General features: G+C 47.1%; 1 protein-coding gene across 5 annotated transcripts in view; it reads left to right on the top strand.

Annotated features, from left to right (window-relative positions):
* The window catches only part of MGAT5 (alpha-1,6-mannosylglycoprotein 6-beta-N-acetylglucosaminyltransferase), a 371,967-nt gene that overhangs the window by 271,279 nt on the left and 73,367 nt on the right, over nt 1–27,321 (top strand). For all 5 annotated transcript variants that reach the window (XM_068545240.1, XM_068545241.1, XM_068545239.1 and 2 more), the window contains one exon: nt 3,557–3,690. In XM_068545240.1, coding sequence (XP_068401341.1) covers nt 3,557–3,690 — 134 coding nt within the window. The remainder of the gene's footprint in view (nt 1–3,556; nt 3,691–27,321) is intronic.

The raw sequence follows: 27,321 nt of genomic DNA, 5'->3' as shown, positions 1-27,321 counted from the left end.
CTTACAATATTATTTTCCTCCAAAGCATGTTTACCACTCTGGTTCACAGAGTCCAGAAAATAAAATATTTGGACTCTGAAGCTGTATATTAAAGTGCTTTAAGGAGCTTGGGCTCTGGAAACAGCTGGTCTGGCTCTGAATCCCAACGTTGCCATTTCCTGGCATGTCAACTTGGGTAGTTTAAGTAACTCTCTCTTTTCTCATCTGTACAAACTTGTTGTAAGGTTGTCATGAAGATATAATGAAATGGTCACTATAAAGCACTCAGATTGTCAGTTATCTAAAAAAAATCACGTTTGTTTACCGCCTGGGTTGGAGTGATTTCCAAAAGTACAAGATTTCCTGTGTCTCATTTATGATGGGATTTCTTTGATTTACCTTGAAATGTAAATACCTTTGCTTTGAATACCCTTCCCACAGCTGAAGTCTGTGTTCCCATCTGAAGGCAAAACAAAAGACAAAGCTTGGCCTGAGGGTAGATCTCCACAGAAAGGTCCTTTCAGATCCATCAGCCTGTACTTTCGGCTTTTGGTTTATTATAAGCAACTTTAGGAAGGCTTGTGTTCAGACCAGGGCTCGTGATGGGGGTGACGCCAGGAAGGCACCCAGCTGCTGGCCGGCCCCTTGGGAGCGATGCACGCCTGCTCTGTGGTTACTTCCGAATCACCTGCCGGGTGAGTCTCAGCTGAGCATCCCCTCGTGTTACAGGCAGTCGGTGTCCTGTGGGTCCAGTGTGGCTGGGGAAGAGACATGGCTGGCCTGCCTGCTGCTCCTGAGATGTGGCAGTGCGTTTCTAAGTGCTACCTCCGTTTTTCCTTAAGTCTCACCTGAGCTTCTTAAACTGCTCCTGCAGGTTTTTGGTCCCCAACTTTAATACTGCAGACGAGAGAGAGAGGAGTTGAAATAAGGTGTGGGGATGAAAACTTAGAGGAGAGCTTGTATGTGTAATTTATTCCTCATACAGTGTCCAAATAGTCAATTTAGTACCAAATGATAGTCATAAAATGGTAAAACCTCACCATTCCCCACAAGTTTTTTATTATTTATTTCTCCCTCCCCCCTCCCTCCCTCCCCCTCTCCCTCCCTCCCCCTCTCCCTCCCTCCCCCTCTCCCTCCCTCCCCCCTCCCCCCTCCCCCCTCCCTCCCCCTCCCTCCCTCCTCCCCCCTCCCCCTCCCTCCCTCCTTCCCTCCCTCCCCCCTCCCTCCCTCCCTCCCTCCCTCCCTCCTTCCCTCCCTCCTTCCCTCCCTCCCCCTCCCTCCCCCTCCCCCTCCCTCCTCCCTCCTCCCTCCTCCCTCCCTCCTTCCCTTCTTCCCTCCCTCCCCCCTCCTTCCCTCCCTCCCTCCCTCCCTCCTTCTTCCCTCCCTCCCTCCTTCCCTTCCCCCTCCCTCCTTCCCTTCCCCCTCCCTCCTTCCCTTCCCCCTCCCTCCCTCCTTCCCTCCCTCCTTCCCTCCTTCCTTCCTTCCTTCCTTCCTTCCTTCCATCCACGCCAGGTCTTAGTTGCAGCATGCGGAATCTAGTTCCTCACCAGGGATCGAACCCAGGCCCCCTGCATTGGGAGTGCAGAGTCTTAGCCACTGGACCACCAGGGAAGTCCCACCCCACAAGTTTTTTGAGTAGATTATTTACTGCCTCTCCCTCTCATTGTTCAAGCTGTGGGGAACCTTTGACACAAAAATATAAACAGATACGAGTTTTTTTTTCTTTTTTGGGTCTTGATGATCATTTTATTTTTGAACATACCTTAGTATATGATGTATTTTTCTAACCTGTTAAGTGTTTCAGATGCTAGATTATTTCCTTTTTTAAGACGGGCCCACCTAGAGACTAGATAACTGAACTGCAGAAACGAGTATCTAAAGCCTGGTGCTTTAGATAAATTTTCTGAAGATAAAACCACGATTTCAGAGTTTAAAGTGTCAGATTCTATTTCAGAATTTCTACGATGAACCAAAAGTTTAAAAAAGAGATTTTTTTGAGCTGCCTTATCGACATTTCAAGTGCACGCAGGCTCTCTTCCCCTCCCCCCAGACCCCTTCAAACCCCCTTCCCTCCATCTCCTCCAAAAGGAAAAAATGAAAGCAACCATTGCCTCTTGTTGGCAGTAGAACTTATTCAGTAATTTACTTTCCAGCCAACTGCAGCCATTGCCATTGCCTCTGGGCACTTGTTCAAAAATGCCGAAATGAAATAACAGATTGGCCAGACCACACACGACTCCCCAGTCACAGTCCTATTATCTCCTCGTCTGTCACCCCCATTAGGCAGCAGCCTGGGAGACGGGATGGTGGTCACGAGTACTTAGGCAGCTCGTTCACGTCCACAGCTCACGGCTCTCCGCCTGGCTTCCTGGTTCATCTTCCCGTGGGTGCATGAGTGGGGCCCGGGCCTTCAGATCCCTAGAGCATCTTTAAGTGCTTCTGTCCCTGCTTCCCACCTGGGAGAGTCCTGAGAAAACCAAAACAACACACAGGAACCAGCTTCCTCCGGTTGTCCGTTGTCGACCACCCACCGGTGAATGAATAGGGCATGGGCAGCGCTGTGTGGATTTCACTGAATATCCAGTCTCTCTCCACTTAAGTTATTTTTAGTTGTTCTATTAAGGTCAGAGTCGAGCCGAGCAGTTACTTCATTTCATATTGTGAGGCCTCTGCAGGCTTGGTCATCTCCTGCAAAGCAGATTTCTCCGGCCAGATGACTGGATAGGAGAGGAGTGTCTGTGTTTCCTTGAGAAAGACTCATTTTCTGATTGTGGCCTTCTGGTGAAATTCCTTTTTAAAATTATAGGCACAAGATGTTTGTGAAGGGTATGGGCTTGCTTTCTCCCTTGGTCAAGTGTTAAAATAGAGAAGTTTAGAACTCAAGGGAGGAGCGATCCAAAGGAAAATGCCTCTTCTCTTCCAGAGTAGTCTATCCTGGAGACTGGACGTGGTTCCTTAGGGTGGTTGGCTTTTGTGGGGGGGGGGGGGTTCCCGTCCCATTGAGCTTCACCTTTTATTCTGTCTTCGTCCCATCCATCCGTTCAGTACACAGCCCCAGAATTACATCTGTCATTAGTGAGTGATTCTTGGAGGAGGTGCAGGGTTGGGGTTTTGCCCCCCAAATCCCCTTTTGCCCTACTGGATGGTGAACACGCAGCTGGAGTAGATGAGAGCAGCAGGGTCCACTGGCCCTATTGAGGACCATGGATTCAGCCCTGCTCCCTACAGATTTCTGGCCACTAGTTGGTAAAACCTGGACGAGGGAGACAGTAGCCTTGGGCTGAGCAAACAGGAAGGAGGGGAGAACCCAGCTGAATGGTTTTTAAACAGATGGACTTTCCACTGAAAAAAGCAGGATTGGGCTTGGGTTAATCCATCCTGGAGAGGATTGTTCTCCGTGAAGGTTGAGCTGGGGCTGGGTGGGAGCAGGCCACCCCTCGCTCCTCCCAGGTAAGAGAACAGGATGAAATGAAAACATTTAAATATGTTTGAGACAGCTTACATGACATTTGTAATTGTTGGTGTTTCTTCTTGCCGATTGAATCCTAACTGCCCTGTCCCGTCCTTTCCACACCAGCTCACACGCCAGACAACAGCTTCCTGGGGTTCGTGGTCGAGCAGCACCTGAACTCCAGCGATATCCACCACATTAACGAAATCAAGAGGCAGAACCAGTCCCTTGTGTACGGCAAAGTGGATAGCTTCTGGAAGGTGAGTCAGTCTGTGCGTGCCTCTCGCTCTGAAAAGAAGCTTGTTGCGTAATTTAACTTTGATCCAGGGAGTAATCAAGCCAAGTGCCCACGGCTTGACGGGGTCTGCTTAGAAGTAAAACAGAACATGCAGGGATTTGGGCTGATCGGCGTTTGGGGGTCTGATAAAGCCTGTATGTACCTGCTCATGTGTACAGTGGCTGCAGAGCAGTGCCCCTCACTCTTTGCATTTTGGAAGTGATGCATTCCGGCTCCTTTCCCATCCTCTGCTTGCTTCCAGAAGCTGGGGCCTCACAGGGGCTGGATACCTTTCTGGAGCAAAGCATTGCACAAGGAGACCCTTTGCCAAGTGACTCATTTCCTCTGCCCTCTGTGAAATGGTTTGTAAAGGGAGGCAGCTCCCTTTGCCTGGGGAGGGCAGTGGCCCTTGCATCCTCTTGGCTGTGGTCAGTGCTGTGGTCGGTACTCCACTACGTGGGAAAGGGAGATGCCTGCCTGGGTTGGCCACAGGCAGTTTACATGGGGACATCTTGGTTGAAACAACATTCTTGGCCACAGGCTGAGCCAGGTTTTCCAAGAACACTGGACTGTTTGGAGGGCCCCTTGGTCCTCCTGGGTTATTTATTTCCAGGCCCCATCTGGGGAAGGTATGAGAGAAGAGGAACCGGATTGGGGCCTGACCTGTTGACATGGCATGCAAGTCTTTTTATAAGGAAAGTCCGCCTTAGTATGCAAATTTTGCAGTATTTTGGAGGACGTGTTTGTACAAGATGGAACAGTCTCCAGGACTTTGAAAACGTGCCTCTTCCTAAATATAAAAGTTAATCACTTTCTGGAATGCTCAGGAACTGTGCTCATGTTACCCTGTCTCCCTTACTTAGGAAGTTAGAAATCTGATCACTGAGAGAGCACACATGATGTGCAGGTGAAGGATTCCCTGTTCTTGGTTTTCTGACCCCGTGTTCAGAAAAGGGAAAACATTGCCACCCCCTTTGCAGTTCTAAAATGCGAACTACGTGGAAGGGACAACACATCAGCCTGTTTCCAGGGAAGCTGATTTATTTCCAGGGAAACTGATTTATATCCAGATAACTGTCTTTGCTATAAACAGCTAGAATCCTGTCTTAGTTCAGTACAGTGGTTCTCCACTGGGGACAGTTTTACCCCCCAGGGGACATCTGGCAATGTCTAGGGACAATGTTGGTTGTCATGATCGAGGGTAGGGAGCCTGGCATCTACTGGGTAGAGGTCAGGCATGCTGCTAAACATCTGCTGCACAGGCCAGCCCCACAGCAGAGAATTATCTGGCCCAAAATATCAGTAGTGCCAAGCCTGAGAAACTAGGGCTGGTTAATAAGATTTATTTCCTAATATATTATTCCACATTTTCTCCTCTCAAGTAGAATAAAATCAGTTGAGATTATAAATGGTTATTTAAGATGTTCCCATGAATTTATATATCTTTGCTTCCTTTGTGTCAAAATCAGCCCTGTGTGAACAGAGCATTTTTCAGCTGACATTCAGGTGAACTTGGGTTGAAAAGGGCACATTGGATGTTCTCATTCTCAGCTCCGTTGTAAAGAGAATGGATCATGGCGCTGGTTTTAGGAAGACTTGGGCTCTTAAAAAAAAAAAAAAATTGTAACTCCCTTCTCCCTCCTGTACCTGTTCAAAAAAACTAGTTTGCATGTCCACGTGGACTTGACCTTGAAATTATACACTTCTGTTTTGGACCCAAGTGCAGCTTCTTCTAGGTGCTTCTGGCAGCTTTTTCAGTTTCCCTGGAAAAATAAAACAATAAATTGGTTCTGAAGGCGTTTTGGACAAAGTAATGCTGCCAGTAAAAGGATGATTTTCTAGATGCCAGTCAGAATCCCAAAAGTAGTAACCGTGTTGGCCCAAGTGGTTTAGGGTTGGAAATCCCTCCAAAACCCCACAGGTGACCTGACTTTCCCCATGCTATGCATCACTCAAGTATTACCAAAGACTGAGTAAGAGGTGAGTCTACATTAGAATTTGTTTGAATACCAAAAATCTGGGGTGTTGTTTCCATTTTAATACATTATTATTACCCAGCATTCTTTGATGCGAAAGACCCCAAAAGATGAAAAATCCTGTAAAGTTTTCACATAAATTCAGGACATCATCTCAGACTTTTGAACACAGCACAGTATATGAGAGTTTAGTTTCTTTCTTCAGAACTTCCCCATCCCGTAGTACCTAGTGCATAGAAATCAGTCACGTTCAACGCTGGCTTTAGCTAGCAGGAAGGTTGGTGTATTTTTTTCCAATCTTTTGCCCATTCTCTCCTCCCACCCCACCAGACGTCCTTGGGAAGGGGAACAAGACTGTCAGTCCTGGGAGGTTTGGGATTGCAGCGGGGGCACGTGGGCTGGCACAGCTTTGGACCAGATGATTTGGGCGGTCCTCCCTCACCCTCAGGTTCTAGGACTCCCTGAAATTCTGAAGACAGCTGCTATGCTATCACTCCTACTCCACTTCCTCCCCACCTGCCGAGGCACGTGATTGGGGAATGCCACCCCATGACCCTTCCACCTTTTCGCCGATTGGCCCAGGCGGTTGTCCTCTGACCCAAGGCAGAAGGACATTGGTGGTTGGCTACTGTGATTCTGGCTCAGAAAGCCAAGCTAGATCGATGGGATTCTTCACTTGACATTGGAAAGTAGGAGGGCAGTGAGCCGTGGGTGCAGAGGTCAAAAGGATGTGTCCAGAGGTGCGATGAGACCCAAAAGCCTTCCAGGAGTCCAGTGATGAGGAAGCAGGACTGATTTGGAAAGGAGAGAGGGTGTTGTTGAGAGGATGATGCAGCAGAACCACAGGGAGGAGAGGTACCACCGTGAGAAATGTGGGGTGCTTTGCAGGGGCCGGGTAGGAAGGCAGACAGACAGAAACCACCCACGCAGCCTGGAGAGAGAGAGAGAGAGTAGTTGCTGGAGTTTCTGGAAGCTTTCCTTTTCCAGATCATACATGTCTATCCCGCTCTGTTCCCTTCTAATATCCTGAGTTGTTTCTGTTCCTTGTAGCCATATGAAGGGTGTCTTCTAAAATGTCTTCCCCGCCTTCCAAGTGCCTATCAAGAAATACAGTCTGTTAAATATACAGGCTAAGGAGGCATGGGCTAACTCTTCAGCTCCCCCCACTGGTCCCCAGTTCATGGCTGAGGTACCCTGTGGTCTTGTCCTCATGTTATAATACATAGTGGAGAGGTGGCTGGGAGAGACGGGACCTCGCTGTCTGATTCCAGAACCCAAAGATGCCTATTTAGGAAGCATCATTACCCAAGACCCTTAGCATCAAATGGGACGGCATACAGCCTGATTCCCAGTACAAATCTCTTTCTTAGCCCGATAGCCCACAGTTCTAGGTTCTCCCTGTCTACCCTGCTGCAGTCCGGTCATTGGCATCAGCTAACACATGTGTCTAGAAGGAGAGAAGTCTGTCCAGTGTGGCCAAATTCAAAGTCCTTCAACATCCTGTTACCTTAAGTCATCAGGGAGTGAAAAATTAGGCAATTTTGTAAAAATAAGGGATTTTGAAAATTGTAGAAATTAGAAGTAATTGAAATCTTGCTTAACTGTATTCTTTATTTCCATGTTTCTTTAAAAAAAAGTATCCTGAGCACAACTGACGCTTCTGTTGATGGTGGGTCAGCATTTTACATATTTATGATCCCACCATGATGTTCTTATTACTTCTTGATACACACCTGCTGCTAAAGTAACTGTTCTGAAGGCCTTGCTTTGAGCCCCCCTAGGGAATAAGCATAGCTGCTGAACCACAAGCTGGAGTTCCAAGGTTAGCCTGCAATTCACCAGTGTGAGAGGTAATTAACCACTTTGAGCCTTAGATGCCTGACCTGGGAAATGGGAGCAGTAACAAGTACCAGGTAGAGCGGGGCTTCTCAGCCTTCATAGTGCATAGGAGTCACCTGGGATCTTGTTAGAAGCTGCTAACTCTGATTTAGACCTTCTGGGGCGGGGCCGAGATCCCGCATTTCTTGAAAGCACCCAGGTGAGGCACAGGTGATGCTGATTGAAGCACAAGGCCTTGGGATGTTTGGGCTTGTGGAGAGTGCTTGGCCCTGAGTAGCTGGCCAATCAGTGAGTAAATCATCCCTTTTTCCTCTTTACTTTGGCCTTCCTGCTCCTCCTGTGAGGCTGCCAGCTGTGATGTTACTTTTTACTCCTATAGTGCCTGATTCCAGGCACCCCCCAAGTCTCACTTCCCACTAAGCACATTTCTGTACATTTGCAAACATTGCTACTGCTAGTCTCTGGTGCCTGGCCCCTTCAAGGGGGGCAGACCTGTGGTGAGTAGTAGGCCCGGTGTCCTCCTGGTCATCTGCCGTCCTGGTGTGTACGGTTGGTGCCTACTGGGCAGTAGGGTGTAGTGGTCAAGAACACAGACGTGGGTTCAAATCCTGCCTCTGCCACCTCTGCCTGATCTTGGGCAAGTTGCTTAACTTCACTTGACCTCATTTTTCCTGGGGAAGATGGCAATAGGGTTTCTGTAGTGATTAAATGCAATAATATGTGTAAAGTGCTTAGAAAATGGCCTGGCACAGAGTAAGTCTAAATAAATGTTTGCTGCTATTATTAATATCATTATTGGGGTCAGATTGGTAACATAGTGAGAATTGATGGGGATGTGAGATTGGGGGTGTGCAGGGTAGAGCCTGTGGGGAACTGGCGAATACAAGCCTGTGCCCAGATATTCAGATTCCAATTTTGAAACTCTGGCCCCTGAGTGAAATCTGTCTTTGTAAATAAAGTTTTATTGGGACATAGCCACACCTGTCCATCGCCTATGGCTGCTTTTGCACTAAAGTGGCAGAGTTGTATAGTTGTGGTAGACACTGTAGGACCAGCAAAGCTTAAAATGTTTATTATCTGGCCCTCTATAGAAGAAGTTTGCTGACCCCTGAATTACACCGTGTCCCACGTAAACCAAGTCTCTCTGGGAGGACACATTTGGCCAACAGTCCCTGTTGGATCTCATCAGGGGTCTTTTTAGCTTGTTTTGGGGGTTCTTGGTTATGTTCTGTATAATTCAGGCCGATGGATAAGCAATCCATGGAAAGTGAAGTGTGATTTTACTAAAATCTCTGTTACTATAAAGACAGAGACCCCAGCCCTGGGCCTGGCACCTCTTAGTAGGAGGCAATCAACAAAGGCTACCGCTTATTCGACAACTAACGCGTTGATAATAAAAGAGAGCCTTATTAGTGCGGTGTTTACGCGTCTCTGGGCCTTTCAGGGCCATCATTTAGGGAGGTGCATGATGATTCCTTCCGAGGAAGCAAGGGCAGCTGTTACCTCCTTCACCATGCTGCCTTCTAGAGGAGAAACCGACTCAAGGAGATGGAGGGACTTGGCCGAGGTTCTGCAGCCCATGGCATGACAAATCCAGAACCAGGATCAAGGTTCTGGCCCCCACCCCTCTTGGAAAGTTGCCTCCCTGCTGCCACTTGCTGGAGGGGCTGTCTGCGCCCCTCACGCCCACCCCCATCAGGGAGTCCATGCTTGAAGCAGGACTCAGAAGCCAGGAAGCAAGGTCTGCATGTGTGACTTAGGTGCACAGCAGGAACCCTGGACAAATACTGGTGCAACAGGTAAAACATTGCTCCCGAGTGCTCACCACACAGATGAGGAGCTCAGCAACAGCCTCGCAGCCAGTTCTGCAGAGTAAATACGCCTGATTTGAGCACTTCCAAGTGTTCCTGGCTCCAGACCCCAGGGTCCTGGCTTGCCCCAGTCCTAGCCTGCCCTGGCAGCAACCGAAGTCAGCTAGTCTCACCTGAATTTAGAAAATGTCTTTTTACCTAGATGACAAAGACTGTGTGTTTGTTTTTTTTTTAATTTACTTTTTTTTATTAAGTATTGTTGATTTACAATGTTGTGTTAGTTTCTACTGTACAGCAAAGTGATTCAGTTATATATGTATATATACATTCTTTTTCATATTCTTTTCCATTATGGTTTATTACAGGATATTGAATATAGTTCCTGTGCTATACAGTAGGACCTTGTTGTTTATCCATTCTATATATAGTAGTTTGTATCCACTAATCCCAAACTCCCAATCCATCCCTCCCCCACCCTTCTTCCCCCTTGGCAACCACAAGTCTTTTTTTTTTTTTTTAATTTTATCGAAGTATAGTTGATTTATACAAGTCTGTTCTTTATGAAAGATTGTGGTTTTAAAGCTTCCCCTAAAATGACACGTAGTCCCATACCCACAGTCCCCAGAACAGGGAAAAGGATGATTTATTTTTACTCGTAATACAGTTTTATTATCACATTTCAATTATTAAACAATGAAATTTCCAAACAGATATCCCACAGAACTACCTTTTTTTTTTTTTTCAATAAAAATGTTACACTACTATGGTTGCTTCTCACATTCAATGTTTACCCTGTATTCAAGTTTCTGATAAGTCAACTGTAAGTTGAAATTCTGTTTCTGAGACATTTCCTGGCATACTAGGCAGTGCATTAGAAAAGAGATGATATTGCATTTAGTCTTTAATAATGTTTTAAGCATCTCGATATAATTAACAACCATTCAAAACGTAAGTGCAAATGCACAAATGGAGAACAAGTTTCTAAGCCTATAATGCATCTTATAGGATATAAATCCATACAACTGCAAACAACAATGTAATACAACCTTTTCCTTCTCTCATCTTAACTTCCTGCCCCCGCCCCCTGCGTTTAAGCTTGCTTATTTATTTATTTATTTATTTATTTATTTATTTATTTATTTATTTATTTATTTTTGGCTGCACTGGGTCTTCATTGCTGCGCGGGCTTTCTCTAGTTGCGGCGAGCGGGGGCTACTCTTTGTTGCGGTGCACGGGCTTCTCAATGCAGTGGCTTCTCTTGTTGTGGAACACGGGCTCTAGGCGCGCAGGCTCAGTAGTTGTGGCTCACGGGCTCTAGAGCACAGGCTCAGTAGTTGTGGCACACAGGCTTAGTTGCTCTGCAGCATGTGGGATCTTCCTGGACCAGCACTCGAACCCGTGTCCCCTGCATTGGCAGGCGGATTCTTAACCACTGCACCACCAGGGAAGCCCCTTCCTGCCCCTTTTAATCCATTTTCCACACAGCAGCAGCCCATGTGATCTTTTTAAAAATGTAAATTGGATTGTGTTCCTCCTTTTCTCAAACCCCTCCGATGGCTTCATTGTAAGCTTAGAGTACGTTGCGTTCCAGGTGAGATCCGGTCGGTCGGTGGTTGAGCAGGCTCCCTGCAAGTAAGCCACATGTGCTCTGCACCCACTGCTCTCCCTCTGCTCCCCAGGCTCTGGCTACGCAAGGCCTCGGGTACCACTCCCCCACCCCGGGGGCTCAGCCTCTGCAGGCTGTTCCCTGCCCGGGCACCCCGCAACCCTCGCCTCCTAGGGCCCCCTTGTCCCACGTGTGTGCCCTCAACCAAACGTCGCCTCTCCCCATCTGTATCACAACATCCTCTTCCTTCCTTTTATGTGATTTCAGTCATTTTGTGATCATATTTATCTTATTCTGTCAGTCTCTTCTTAATTGCTAAGAAATTAAGCGATTTGAAGACAGGAATCACTATGATTTTGTTCTACCCAGCGAGGTGCCTGGCACATGGCTGGCACGCGGTAACTAGTGGATGGATGAATCTCCTTTTGATTTCTTTGAACGCTGATTTATACGTGGAGTTTAAGGTGCGACTCGGAATGCGCTTTGCTCTGGGCATTGCCCTGTGCTCTTGTCTGAGGGACGCTGGAAGGAGGGATTTGAAGGAAAAGGAGCGGAGCTCTACCTGTGTCAAGAGGTTTTCAAAACCCCTGGTGAAATGAGTAGTGAGAGGACCTGGGAAGAGGCTGGGCCCCGGCTCTGGTCCGGCTCTGCCGTCATCTTTGGGATTTGGAGCAACACCTCCGTCCTCATTTTCCTCCCTTGTGTGAACGAAGAAGGTATTGGTAAAAAGGAGTGAATTATTGATACACCCAACAACATGGCGAACCTCAGAATAATTACACTGAATGGAAGAACCAAACATAAAAAAGCGTCTCTACTGTATGGGCCTGTGTATACGAAGCTCTAGAAAACGCAGACTAATCCATGGTGTCGGAAAGCAGATGGGTGGTTGCCTAGAGGGTTGAGGGAGAGGGGTGGGTATATCTGCCGTCTTGATGGTGGTGACGGGTTCACATTATATCCATATGTCAACACTTATGAAATTGTACACTTTAAATGTGTGCAGTTTTTTCCTCGGAGGGCAAAAATTTGAACAGATGACCACGTGGGGGGAGGAAACAGGCTTTTGAATATGTTATTCTGTACAAGGTGCCTCAGAAACCGAGCATCTGGGAGGGAAAACGTTCATTGTTATGATGTTGCCAGAAGCCATTATATTGCCTTCAGAAAGCACATGTGGCCATGGATGCAAGTTTAAAAAATGTGCAGTTTTTTATGTGCCACTTATACCTCAGTAAGGCCGTTAAAAATTAAATTAAATCAAAGTTGGCAAACAGTGGCCTGTGGGCCTATGGCCTGCAAGCTAAATATGGTTTTTACATTTTGAAGGTTATAAAAAATACAGTAAGTAAATAAGAACAAAGGAATATGTGACAGATACCTTATGTGTTCCCACAAAGTCTACAATATTTGCTCTGAGTCCATTTACAGAAAAAGTTTGCTAAGCCCTGGATGAGATCAATAATTATTCACCTGTGTTCGCTGGGGCCCTGGGGACCAGCTCCTGTGGGAAACAGAGGGGCGGCTGCACGATATGGTCCCCACTTACCACAGCAGCTCTGGTTTATCTGTGGCATAGATTTGGATTTCCAGTCAAATTTCACTGGGAGAAAGGGTTCAACTGCTTTAAACAACCAAAAATAAATCTTGAAAGTCTCTAGACTAGGTGACCTCTGAGTCCGAGGTAGAATCCCATACTGAAAACTGTGTCATTATCTAGCTCACTGATTTCGTTGATTTGGGCTTAAATTAATGCAAAATTGGAAATGGGAGTTGTTTGGAGAAATGCCGTTTTATTTCGTAATAGGGTTTAACTGCTCTTAGTATATTGTTTTAATGATTCGCCGAAGACCTTTTTCATTAAAGGACGTACTGAAATCCTTGAAAAGAACACATTTTTGTAAGAGGTTAAACCTTGTCATCCTGTTCTTTAAGGTACTTGGCCAGACTTTTCTTCCCAGATGAGGTAGAGATAAACCAGATACATTTAAACCTACCTTCAGTCAAATTGGCCTGTACGTTTTGAAATAACGAAATTGGGCTCCGTCTTGGTGAGATTTTTCTGGAAAATGTATTGGGATCGCAGCTTGTGGTTTTGGTTGCAACCAGAAGAGCATTCAGAAGCATCCCTGTATCTCCCCCACTTTATTCCCCTTGGGGTCAGGGAGTCAATCAGAAAAGACCTCATCACCATCCCTGCGAGACCACACTTGCCTAGAGGCAGGACCTCCATGTCCCCGTGCAGATGTGCCCCTCCAGGGTGGCTGCTGGCCGAGCCTCAGTCCCCTGTGCATGCCGTCCTGCCTGGCTTGGCTCCTGGCCCACAATAAAGGGCAGTCACTCTGCAGAGCCTTTTCCCACGTTCAAGTACGAGCTTGGGGGTGGGGTGGGGGGAGGAGAAGGAAGAGAAACCAAACGCAAAGAGAACGTCAGGCATGAATCAGTGGCTTTTCAGATTTTAAGGGCTGCAGTCCAAGAGACTTAAGGACTTTTCGAAAATAGCGTGGGCCACGTGCTGACCGTACCTAACCCTGTGTGGCATCTGATGTGAGCTCGTCGGTGTGTGAGGAGTGAACTTGTGAACTCGAAGCTCAGAGAGCCTTGGGTGGCCTTTTCCCCATGTCGTCGTCCTAGCGGTCTGCCCCCTGTTTCGGCCAGCTCTCCGCTGTCATCTTAAACCCACCAAGGTTTTCTTGTCGATGGTCAGAGAGAGCATATCCTCCTTGTCATCCTTCCATTTAAGCCCAGAGACACGGATTGGAGACAGTCTGGAGCAGTTGGAGGAACCCTGGGTGGGAAAGCAGATGCCCAGATTCTAATTTCAGCTGCACCGCTCGCTGGCTCCTTGTCCTTGGAATTCATTTGCCCTCCGGGTCTCACTTTCCTCATCTGCAAAATGAGGTAGAGGCCTGGATATCCTTTGGTTTTGTTCCCCAGAGTTCCATGATTCTGTAATCTGAACTCCTTGTTGGCCTCCTCTAATTCTTTCAGGAGCAAAGGCACAGGGAAGGTCACCTCCAGGACAAGTTTATGGGCCATCAGAAATAGGGCAGCGGGATAATTGGGCCAGGCCAGGCACAGAATCCATAAAGCCGACTGCCTGGGGAAAAGGACGGGGTTGCTGGGACACAGCATTCGTGTGTGTAAAAGAGATTTCAGGAAGTTCTTGACGGTAAGCTTATGTGAGTCAACAGTGTGGGGAGCTGCCAAGAGTGGATAACAGACCTTCAGTGGTAAAGAATGAAGGACTGGTGTTCCCATCCATTTGAGAGCACCTGGTGGGCTCCAGGGTGTGGCCGTCACTCTGATGGGGGTTCCATCCTGGTTCTGCCCTGACCAGCTGTGTGATTGCAGGCAAGTGCCTTAGGTTCCCTGCGCCTCTCTTCTCTCATCTGTAAAATGGGTGGTAATAATAGCACCTCTCTTTAGCGTTCTTAGGAAGATCGCATGGGTTAATAAATACAAAGCTCTTAACACAGTGCCTGGTATTCATTAGTATCTGTTAGTTTTTGCTGTTATTATTATCAGCTAGCCAAATTAGAGCCTTTTGATTGGAAGGAGTACCATGTGGGGTGACTCGGAGCATGCTTTAGGAAGACTGCTTGAAGAGACTGGCGTGTCTGGCCTGGAAACAACAGGCCTGATTGAGGCTGCAGGTGGGCGGGTGAGAACTCCAAAGGGGCGGCAAACAGATGAGGAATCAGACTGGTCCTGGATGACCCAAAAAAGGACAGTAAACGGGCTGCTTGCTGCTCATGAACTTGCTGAGCTTTCAACGAAGATCAGGCAAAGCATAACAACCGTCAGTGCCGTCCAGAGATGAGGCAGGCCTCCTGGGAAGCCATTAACCCCCCCGCTGCTGTTGGCTGCAGGCACATTGGCAGGGCTTTGGAGAGGTGTCCCTGGTACCAGGGGACGTTGGGCTGCCTGAAGTGTGCTGAGAGAGGATGTGTTCGTTGAAGGCGGGTGGAAAAGGGCAGGAGGGTGGGAGACAGGAGAAGGCACTCCAAGGAGGAAAAGCCCCTGTGGACATTTTTTTTTTTTTTAATTTATCTATTTATTTATTTATTTTTGGCTGTGTTGGGTCTTCGTTTCTGTGCGAGGGCTTCCTCTAGTTGTGGCGAGCGGGGGTCACTCTTCATCGCTGTGCGCGGGCCTCTCGTTGTGGAGCACAGGCTCCAGACGCGCAGGCTCAGTGGTTGTGGCTCACGGGCCCAGTTGCTCCGCGGCATGTGGGATCTTCCCAGACCAGGGCTCGAACCCGTGTCCCCTGCATTGGCAGGCAGATTCTCAACCACTGCGCCACCAGGGAAGCCCCAGGACATTTTTTTTTTTTTTTTACTGAAGTATAGTTGATTTACAATGTTTTAGTTTCAGGTGTACAACAAAGTGATTCAGTTTTATATATATATATATACATATATATATAGATAGATATAGATACACACATATGTATATATATGTTTCTGAAAAAGAATATATTCTTTTTCAGATTCTTTTGCCATGTAGGTTACCCCATGAACATTTTTGTTTAGCCATCACAACATTTTTTTTTTTTTTTTTCTGGCCGCACCGCGCACCATGCGGGATTTTAGTTCCCTGACCAGGGATTGAACCTGTGCCCCCTGCAGTGGAAGCATGGAGCCCTAACCACTGGACCGTCAGGGAATGCCCAGCACAACATTTTTTAAATTGGGAAATTTTCCATTTGGGAAGGTTCATCTGAAAAGCCAGAATCCCCAGTTTCTCTTGAAAATGTAGGTGGTGTGGCCCGCTGGACTCTTAACTCCTCACATGCCAAAGAGTGGCAGAGCTGAGTAGTGGCTGCCTCCACATATGGGTTAAGGGATGTTCCAGGGGCGATAGCCCTTCTGGGGCCATCTCTAACCTCCATGGCCTGCTTGGCCCCCAGAGGTATTTGAGATTGTGACCTTGACCTAGGGAGTCTAGGAATAAGCCACCCTTTCTGTCTCCTGCTTTCAGGGAGTAGGTTTCCTCTGAAGAGGGTGAAGTGACAGAAAAAAACGCTGAATGGAAGAATGAATTCCACGTTTCATCCGGGCCACGTCATCCTTTGAATGGCCTGTGTGGAGGTCTGCCAAGTTGTGAGGCATAAGGGGAGTTTGAGGGGAAGATGAAGGCCATTTGCAGCCTGTGGTTCCAGCAGGAAGCCCAGGTCCTTGAAATCTGTATGTGAGGCTTTGAGCTTTTCTTCTGCTCAGAGCCCAGCCCTGATGACATACTGCCAGAGCTACCTCTGCCAAGTGGTCTTGTAGTTGAAACGGAGTTTCAACCTTTGGGTTGGCGATTGGGGCGGCTGGGAAGAATGCATGGCCATCGACTGTGTATCTGGGACTTGGAGCCAGTCGGCTTACTGCTCACGTATAATGTAATAAAGTCTTCAGGCTCCTTCCCACCCAGGAGGGAAAACCTCTCCTTTCAACCCAACTGCTAGAGCCTCTCAGGGCTACAGTCGAAGCAGCAGCTCTGTTGTAGGGCCATGCAAGGACTTGGCCTGGTCCTCTAGGGTAGCAGTGATTTATGGGGGTGTTTTTGCTAAAATGATTTCCAGCCTCTGTTCCAAGGAAACGCAGGAAAGCTTAAGTCAGTGCTTAGAATCTAGGTCAGTGTTAAACAAACCTGCCTGATCATAAGTTCCACCTGGGAATTTGTTAAACGTCCTGATGTAAGGGGCCCTCCTCAGAATCAGAACCTCCAGGGAAAGGACCTGGGAATGCTACGTTGCTCCAGGTGATTCTTTTAAATAGGCGAGTTTGGGAAACACTGCACTAGGTAGTCAAAATTTTCCTAGATCAGTAAAACCTTAATCGCTTCCTTTCCACGCCTGGTGGACGGCTGCCATGTAGCCAAGCACCGCCTCGTGCTGTAGAAGATGTGTGTGCCCTTGTTTTACCAGGCAGTATCCTGTGCTCCTAGCCCCAGGCCCATCCCCCAAGGACCCACCCTCTTATTTCCATGGTCATAGCGAGTTGCCTAAATTAATCCGTGCAAGGGTGCCGTCACCTGGTACCAGTTCCAGTTTGAAGTCTCTCAAGAATGCTTGCCTTCTAATCCAGTAATTCAAATAAGAATTTGTAGGAGTTTGAGAAGTTACAAAGCACTTCCACATAACCTCAGTTTTACAGGCGTCAGTTTCACAGGTGATAAAGCCTCGGAAACGTTTAGAAAAAACCAATCCACCTTAAGGTATGGATGATAGTTCTTTTGATGCCATTCCTTTTACTGCAATGTGTATACTTCGAGAGGTCACCGATGGTCCAAAAGTGTGAACGATGAATGGTGGAATTTCAGGCCTTGTCGCAGGTGGTTAGGGCGCTGTTTGAGGGCCCTAGGGGTGGAGAGTAGTTTTCTTGGTGCCCCTCTGGAGAACCACCATCCAGTTGCCTACTCTTTTTTTTTTTTTTAAACATCTTTATTGAAGTATAATTGCTTCACAATGGTGTGTTAGTTTCTGCTCTATAACCAAGTGAATCAGCTACACATATACACACGTTCCCACATCTCCTCCCTCCTGCATCTCCCTCCCTCCCACCCTCCCCATCCCACCCCCCCAGGCGGTCACAAAGCACCGAGCTGATCTCCCTGTGCCACGTGGCTGCTTCCCACTAGCTATCCATTCTATACCTGGTAGTGTATATATGTCCATGACACTCTCTCACCCTGTCACATCTCACCCCTCCCCATATCCTCAAGTCCATTCTTTAGTAGGTCTGTGTCTTTATTCCCATCTTGCCACTAGGTTCTTCATGACCTTTTTTTTTTTTTTCCTTAGATTCCATATATATGTGTTAGCATACTGTATTTGTTTTTCTCTTTCTGACTTACTTCACTCTGTATGACAGACTCTAACTCCATCCACCTCATTACAAATACCTCCATTTCATTTCTTTTTATGGCTGAGTAATATTCCATTGTATATATGTGCCACATCTTCTTTATCCATTCATCTGTTGATGGACACTTAGGTTGCTTCCATGACCTGGCTATTGTAAATAGAGCTGCAGTGAACATTTTGGTACATGACTCTTTTTGACCTATGGTTTTCTCAGGGTATATGCCCAGTAGTGGGATTGCTGGGTCGTATGGTAGTTCTATTTTTAGTTTTTTAAGGAACCTCCATACTGTTCTCCATAGTGGCTGTATCAATTTACATTCCCACCAACAGTGCAAGAGTGTTCCCTTTTCTCCACACCCTCTCCAGCATTTATTGTTTCTAGATTTTTTGATGATGGCCATTCTGACCAGTGTGAGATGATACCTCATTGTAGTTTTGATTTGCATTTCTCTAATGATTAATGATGTTGAGCATTCTTTCATGTGTCTGTTGGCCATCTGTATATCTTCTTTGGAGAAATGTCTATTTAGGTCTTCTGCCCATTTTTGGATTAGGTTGTTTGTTTTTTTGTTATTGAGCTGCCTACTCTTGTCGGTGACTGGCAGCTCCCACAGAGGCATAAACAGCTGAGTGTAAATTACCGCAGCTGGGAGAAGAAAACATATCAAAGTCTTGTGGGTGAAAAGAGGCCCCTCATGCCCAATAGAGGGTCCCCTCCAAAACCCAGGACCGGCTGGGGTATCAGGAGGCTGAGGCAGCCAGCGATCATCCTGAGGGTCAGATGCTTCTGGAAGGTTCCGAGTCACTGCCTGCCTGCTCTCATAACTCTGGGATGAATTCCTTTGTAGCTGTTAGTAAACACAGCTGTTGTGGTTGTAATTTGCCTCGAGGCTTTTTACTATTACTCCAACCCTAATAGTTTGGCAACCGGTATGGGAACAATGGTGCTTAGGGATGGGTGAAGAAGTTGCTGTCTGAGAGCAGAGAAGAGAGTGTCAGCTGACTGTGGGCAGAAGCCACTGAGCGATGCCAAGCGTGTGGAAGCCGTGCTCCACGGAGAAGCAGGGTGGCCATCAGGCCTCAGGTGCCCATGTGCTTGCTGAGCAGCATGGGGCGCGGCCAGAGGACCGTGCAGAGAGGAGTTACAAAAGTGCTGGGAGGCTGTTCCTTTCAAGCGAAGAAGGGGTTAAGATCATTCTCGAAAGGAGAGAGAGACATAATGCCTGTGAATTTATAACAGTCTGAAAGGCGTGCCATTCTGAATGTGAGGCACAGATTTGTAAGAACAACTGAGATATCGTATTGATATAATGTTTCCCTCAAATAGAACATTATTTAAGGACAGCTTCTAGGAATATGGTTTCAGATGAGACTTCTAGGCATCGTTCGAGTTCTTCCAAAAGCGCAGTCACAACTAGACGGCACACATCTGTACTCGGCCACGCCAGGCTGAAGCTGCTTGTGCCAGGAGGACGTAGCTACCCTGTTAAACGCAGAGATCCTGAGAGCAGAGGCTGAGCGGGGCGGTGGTCCCACACACCTGCTTGCAACATCTCAGCCCAGCTGAAGATGTGCAGTCCCAGGAGACTTGAGAGCCGTGGAGAGATTGACCAGGACGTCACCACCGTCCCCCCTCAAGGAAAGCTTCCTGGGGGGAGGAGAACTTGGATGTCTATTTGGTTGAGGAGTAAAGGTCCCTGAGGCTACCTGCCTTTGTCCTGGGAGAATGAAGTTCATTCCCCATCAGCCTTGCCAGAGAGGGGCTCAGACACAGCGAAAAGAGAATGCCTTTACATGGGGTCCCTGTGGTCCGTATATCATCCCTTGTTTAGAAACTCAGCAAAGAAAGCAAACTCACAGCAGTGGAAGGAAGTAGAAGTGTGGATTTCTGGCTGTTTCTTGGAGAAAAATGCCAGGTAGAAGTATTGTTTTAAAACGAGGTTAGGAGCAACTCAGATTATAAATCTGAGTATGGTAGTCAAATAAGTTGATCTAGTGTGTTGGGCTGGTTGCAGGAAGTTTGACCTCTTGCTGGTGCTGTTTACACTGCCACGGGGACCAGGTGTACGAGGTGCCTCTGTGAGTTGGCACCCAGGTGGCTTCCCAGTCCAGCTGGAATCCTCGAGGAATAATTTTTGGTAGGAACTGAAGCTGTGGACTTTACCCTGTATAACCTTCTACATCAGCACAAAGCCATGTCATTGAGACTTTGAAACAGGCCCTGCAAGGACAGAGCTGGTGGAAGGGTTTTATAGCAAAAATACAGATTGGGAGCATCATTTACAATGTACAGTGTTTCTGGAAGCAGAATTCATCATTTTATTACAGGAAGAGGTATTATGACCATTGAGAAACTGATAAACCAATTGAGAAGGTTTTTTTTTAAATGTAGTTATATGTGTGCTTCTCAAGTCATATTTAGCATCTATATACAATTTCATACTTAAATAAAAATCATATAAGTAGCATATGCTCATAAAATCTGGCTGTGCAGCCCTCAGTACTGAATGAGTCCATCTGTACTCAAGATAACTCGGGACTCCCTTCCCCCCCGCTCAAGAATCCTGGTCCAGCCTCGGGGACAGCAGAGCTCCAGGGAACGCTGGAATTATCCCTTGTCGATTGGAATTTTTATAGCTGGCTGGCCTTTGCATCTCCCTTCCCTGATTCTATTTAACTAGCTTGAGCTCCTTGGGGAGGTGTTGACGATAATGGCGAATATTTGAGCACTTCCTATGTTCCAGGCATGATCCTCACAACAGTTCTATCAAGTCAATACTATTATTAACCCCATTTTCGAGTGAGCAGCTGAGGCAGAGATTAAGGTCCCGCACGAACGTAGTAAGTGGCTGAGTCAAGATTTGAAGTATTGAATACTGCAGCCCCTACACTGACCGCCTCCCAAGAAGTGGACTCTGTAACTTCTTCCTCTTTCTCCTGCCCATTCCCTCAAATCCCAGGAGCCTGACTATATCCACAATGGCATCGATAGATCTCAAGGAAAAGTTCTGTAGGATTCTGTGTGGAGACTTAAAATCCCATATGTAGAACTAGTGGAACTGAATGGGTGAAACCATTTGCCTCTGTCCCAACTCTAAAGGTGAAACCTATCCATTTTCATTATATGTAAAACAGTTGTTCTAGAACCAGTCATTAGGAACCTACTTGCATATCAGGACTTACGAAGACATGTCTGCTCTTGGGGAGCTTGGAGAGACAGAAATACTGACCCGGACAAGTGAAAAGTGAGGGAAATTTTAAAACGAAGTTTAGGGACTTCCCTGGTGGTGCAGTGGTTAAGAATCCACCTGCCGATGCAGGGGACATGAGTTCGAGCCTTGGTCCGGGAGGATCCCACATGCCACAGAGCAACTAAGCCCGTGTGCCACAACTACTAAGCCTGCGCTCTAGAGCCCGTGAGCCACAACTACTGAGCCCACATGCCACAACTACTGAGCCCTTGCACCTAGAGCCCGTGCTCCGCAACAAGAGAAGCCACCACAATGAGAAACCCGTGCACCACAACGAAGAGTAGCCCCCGCTCGCCCCAACTAGAGAAAGCCCACGCGCAGCAACGAAGACCCAATGCGGCCAAAAATAAATAAATAATAAATTTATTTTTTTTTAAAAAGTTTAAAACTAGGTGGAAGAGTACTCCCATGAGCCCAAATGGCTTTTGAAGATGTCGGGACTTTGAGGATGAGGATGGCCTCTGTGAGGCATGAGTGATGGTCCATGTGTGGGCTGGGGGACTCCATCTGATTTCCTTAATGAAGTCACAGTTCACAGCTCAAGTGAAGGAGGGAGGGCCATGGGTGGTAGTGGTGGGAGAGAAGGGGCCTAGGAAGCCAACAGCGCTGGCTTTCACCCAGTATCTTCATCCTCTGTCCAGAGTGCTGGGGAGTTTCGTGCCTGCAGAGTGGGAGTCGGCAGGGGGCTCCCCCATAGGGTCCTGCAGCTTCTCCTCAACACAACCCCAGAGGTCATGACCATTCCCATTACAGGGAATGAAGTAGAACAGTGTACAGCCCTGTTGACCCAAACCATTTGGTGACCGTTCCAGGTCCTGGAAGCCTGCCAGGGTTTGGCTGGGCCTCCAGATGGTACCACTGAACTTACAGTGAGTAATGTCAGACAGGCAGGACCTCTCCACCAGCTTTATAAGGCAGTACCATTACCTGCATTTACCAGGAGGAAACTGGGTCTGGGAGACATGGAATTTGAACCCCTGCCAAAGAGAGGATACATCCAGTTCAAAGACTGACTTTCTTTTCCTTCCTCCCTCCCTCCCTCCCTCCTTCCGTCCCTCCCTCCCTCCCTCTCTCTCTTTCTTTCTTCCCTCCTTCCCTTGTTCCCTCCCTGTCTCCCTCCCCTCTTCCCCCTCCACCCTTTCTTTCTTTGCCCCTTTTCTCACCTTCCCCTTCTTCTCACCTTTTCTCCTCCCCTCTTTTTTTTCTCTCTTTCTTTCCCTCCTTTTCCTCTTTATATATTTTAAAATATTTAGATCATTTGCTAGAATTGATATAGAGTGTTTGCTGGAGTTAATAATAGAGAATTTGTCTTAAATCAGACAGTGTCTTTTTATTTTCTTAACTCAGGGATGATGTTTACATGGAATAAATTGGCAGTTGGACAATTAAACCAGTGGCTGTTTGGTAACAACTTGAAGGAGAAGCCGAGGTGTAGCCACTTTCGTGGACAAATCCCTCACCGTTTAGACCAGATAGTTAATTCCTCTTCAGTGACCCCTCAGCACAGCACATCTCCTGGTCTGATGGAGCCGTAGGAAGGAGAAAACTCTTCCTTATCCTTACCCAGTGGGTTATTGGGTGCTGCTGGACTAGCAGGCCTCTTCCCATCCTTCAGCTGAAGCCAGGGCCCAAAATACTAGATTAGCTTTGCTTACTTATATTTTGTGAGCATGTGCTGACTTGCAGGATCGTAATCCAAGGATAATGCCCCCCAAAATGGAACTCAGTTTGCAACCATTGGTAGGGTGGGTCTTCCTACCAACACCGTGTGAGGTGATGTGAGCTCAGCGCACCCAGACCCCTGCTCTGCCACTAACCATCTCGGTGCTCTGACCAAGTCGCTTCACTTGCTAAACCATGTTCTTATCCTTCATATGGGCTCACAGCATCTGTTTTGGCTACTTGATGGGGTTGACAGGAGAATCAAACAATATATAGTTGAGAAAATACCTTTTAAACTATCACATGCTAACTGTTGCTTCAGACCCATTAGAAGTTCATTCAGCTGGAATGAGCAGAGTACCTCACCAGCAGTGGGTAAGACAAGAGTTTACTTTTCATCTGGGGGTCAATAGCCCAGGGCAGGGGCAATTCTCCACTTTAGGGTCACTAAAGACCCAGGCTACTTCTGTCTTTCTGCTCGACCCCCGTAGCACGCTGGCTTTTGGTCACAGAAACTCCTGCAGCTGCAAGCATCCTATCTGTGGTCAAAGCAGAGAGGAGGGTGATGGGGCTGGAGCCAGCCACATCTGTTCCTGTGTCAGAAACAGAAGCATCCCTGCTCGTTTTCCCCTGATGTGTCTCGTTATCTGACTGTGGTCACATGGCCATCCTTGGGCACAAGGGTGGCAGGGAAAGTGGAGGAACGGACGGTCGTGATCGGCTTTTCAGTCAGGATTCAAATATCCTCGAGGGTACTGGGATTCCTGTAACAAGGTAGAAGGGAAGGGAAGTGGATTTTGTGTCTGTGGCACGTTCACTTACCCCTTTCTCTTTATCAAAGTCAGATGACACTTTGGAGGTAGAACACATCGTCGGCAATATTGAGGAAGACAAAGTAAAAAATCTGTGTGCTCCGGGGCCCTTCCTCCCCTACCTTATGTGACTTGGTCATTCCGAGGGCTCCCACCGTCGAAACTGATCAAGTTTTTCTTTATTCGGCCCTCTCTTCCCCACCTGTTTTCTACTCATGTTTTCTAGAGAGAACTGTTGCCAGCTGCTCTTTTACAGAGAACGGGCTGATGCTCGTACTGGCCTGATCAGCAGATGTGTCCAAGCAGGTACCACGGGCTTCATTCCAGCACAGTCCTCAACAAAACCTGTGTGCCATCTACGGCACCCAGCACACGCCTAGGTGCTTTTTCTAGCCCTCCACTCCCAACCGCACTTAGGCCTCTAGACACAGGAAGTTCCCTGGCCTTAGCAGGAAGGTAAGCCAATATGCCAGGTACCTGCTTACTGATGCTCAGGTACAAATTCACCCTTTCTAATTGCTCTGTGACAGTGGATCTGGACCCTGGCAGTATTTCTCCTGTGAAACTGGCACTAGAGCATTATCACTACAGGGTGCATTAAAGACCTCGCAGGAGGGAAAGGATGTGGCATCTGGTTCTCTAGTGGCTTGTGCAGCACCCAGGTCCTAAAGCGGGAGAGGGGGAGCTGGGGACCATGTGGCCGGGGCAGAGTGTGTGAGCTGGGGGAAGCAGAGCCTGTGGCAAGGTTCTCATCTTCTAAAATCAGTCTCTGTCTCTCTCTTATTTACCCTTACCAAAGTCAGATTGAACAGGCCGTTCGGCCATAGACATGTCTATAGAACCCTAGAGGCAGGACCCAGCAATGACAAGCATGGGCTTCAGACACAGACCAAGATTCGTTTCCAGGCCCTGCCACTTACTGTGAGCTCTTTCACCTGACACTGAACTCATCTAAGCCTCGGTGTTCCCAACTCTGAAATGGGGAGAGTAATATACAACAGACACAGTTATCTGGATTCCTTGAGATCAGCTTTTTTTTTTTTAACATCTCTATTGGAGTATAATTGCTTTACAATGATGTGTTAGTTTCTGCTATATAACAGAGTGAATCGGCTGTACATATATATACATCCCCATATCTCCTCCCTCTTGCGTCTCCCTCCCACCCTCCCTATCCCACCCCTCTAGGTGGTCACAAAGCACCTAGCTGATCTCCCTGTGCTATGCGGCTGCTTCCCATTAGATATCATTTGGTAGTATATATAAGTCCATGCCACTCTCTCACTTCATCCTAGCTTACCCTCCCCCCTCCCCGTGTCCTCAAGTCCATTCTCTACATCTGCGTCTTTATTCCTGTCCTGACCCTGGGTTCTTCGGAACCATTTTTGTTTCTTTTTTTTTTTTAGATTCCATATATATGAGTTAGCATACGGTATTTGTTTTTCTCTTTCTGACTTACTTCACCGTGTATGACAGACTCTAGGTCCATCCACCTCACTGCAAATAACTCAATTTCGTTTCTTTTTATGGCTGAGTAATATTCCATTGTATATATGTGCCACATCTTCTTTATCCATTCATCTGTCGATGGACACTTAGGTTGCTTCCATATCCTGACTATTGTAAATAGAGCTGCAATGAACATTGTGATACATGACTCTTTTTGAATTATGGTTTTCTCAGGGTACATGCCCAGTAGTGGGATTGCTGGGTCGTATGGTAGTTCTATTTTTAGTTTTTTAAGGAACCTCCATACTGTCCTCCATAGTGGCTGTATCAATTTACATTCCCACCAACAGTGCAAGAGGGCTCCCTTTTCTCCACACCTTCTCCAGCATTTATTGTTTGTAGATTTTTTGATGATGGCCATTCTGACCGGTGTGAGGTGATACCTCATTGTAGTTTTGATTTTCATTTCTCTAATGATTAGTGATGTTGAGCATCCTTTCATGTGTTTGTTGGCTATCTGTATATCTTCTCTGGAGAAATGTCTGTTTAGATCTGCCCATTTTTGGATTGGGTTGTTTATTTTTTTGTTATTGAGCTGCATGAGCTGCTTGTAAATTTTGGAGATTAATCCTTTGTCAGTTGCTTCATTTGCAAATATTTTCTCCCATTCTGAGGGTTGTCTTTTCGTCTTGTTTATGGTTTCCTTTGCTGGGCAAAAGCTTTTACGTTTCATTAGGTCCCATTTGTTTATTTTTGTTTTTATTTTCATTTCTCTAGGAGGTGGGTCAAAAAGGATCTTGCTGAGATTTATGTCACAGTGTTCTGCCTATGTTTTCCTCTAAGAGTTTGATAGTGTCCGGCCTTACATTTAGGTCTTTAATCCATTTTGAGTTTATTTTTGTGTATGGTGTTAGGGAGTGAGATCATTTTTAGACATGAAAACGTTTAGTGGAGTGCCTGGCATCTACTAGTCCCTCCGTCAGTGGTTGGGGCACTCAGGCTCTCTGTAGGTGACTGGACTGGGTGATTCCTGAGTCCTTTCCACTCTGAATCCACGCTCTCGTGTGGGTCCCCCTGGCTTCAAGCCTCTTGCCTTACCTCCTCTGCGTCTCTCCCTTTCTCTCTCTGGTCTCTGCTCCTTCCTCTCTCCTCTGCTCATCCATCCTTTTCTCATGCTTCTCTTGATTCTTTCTCCCTATTTTTAGGTTGTTGCTGTGTGATGAATTAACAAGGGCTTGATGAAACAGTTTAGAAATATTTGCTCAGGGCCTTGCAGAAATGCCTATGCGTTTGTTCTGAATATTTTATTTTATGATGACTTGCTAGCGTTACTTGTCTCCAGGGCCAAGTGTTCCCTCTCTAGTTTTGTTCTTTCAGGAATAAGATAAGAAAGAAGCATTATTCTGGCCATGACCCGAAAGACAGATGAGCCACAGCTCAGGAATAGACACAGAGGTCTCAGTCTAAGCGGTTTCTCGTCCTTGGGAGGAAACATCTGTAACTTTTGAGGGCTCCCCTCCTCCAGCTGGATATAGAGTTCAAAGAATTACATTTCACGTAGGCAAACCAGCAGACGGGGGCGGCCTGCCAGCACCTGGAAACCCAGAGAAAGTGGTTCTGTGGGCGAGTGCTGCCTCTGATGGGATTGGGACTTGTTTTACCAACAAGCAGCTGTGGGCTGGGTGGCAGGTTGCCTGAGGGCAGACACCAGTGGTCTTGTTCACATTTGAAACTCTTGAATTCTTCTTGAATCATGGGGAGTTTGAATTCATGTCTTTGGCCTGATTATAAGACTTTCTAAAATGATTGTGATTCCAGGTGCCCAGCCAGGCTCAGGCCACAGGGGGAACAAAATAATCTTTTAAGAAATGAGATGTGAACATGTGGATGAGATGGGCCAGGGGAACGTGCTGTTGATTCCAGACCCTCTCAACAGCAACTCCAGCATTTTGCAGTGAAAGGGAAAAGGGGGAAATGAAAGTGCTTTGCATCTTACAGTTGCAAGGGATTAGCCATGGGCTCTGGACTTGATCTTAACTCCACCACTTGCTCTGTGGCCCTGGGCATCTTTAAACCTCCATAAACCCAGCTTTCCCATCTGTAAAACAAGAATGACACCAACAGTGCCTGGGTCGTAGGGCTGCAGAGATGAGATAAGGAAGGTCAGGGAATGGTTCATTTAGTGTCTGCCACATGGTAAGTTTCAAGAAAGGCTTGCGGGCAGCTTCCTTTCCTCTAAGTCAAGGAAGGTGTCATTTAGACCCGGAGATTTTTTAGCACTAAGAAAGGGATTACGAGATCATTTTCTGGTCCATCCTCTCCCATATCTGTTCTTTACACAGCAAGTTTTTA

The sequence above is a fragment of the Eschrichtius robustus genome, chromosome 5 (genome assembly GCF_028021215.1).
Source record: "Eschrichtius robustus isolate mEscRob2 chromosome 5, mEscRob2.pri, whole genome shotgun sequence".
NCBI lineage: Eukaryota > Metazoa > Chordata > Mammalia > Artiodactyla > Eschrichtiidae > Eschrichtius > Eschrichtius robustus.
Note: the sequence above shows the minus strand (reverse complement) of the source record. Positions and strands in the feature narration are given on the sequence as shown.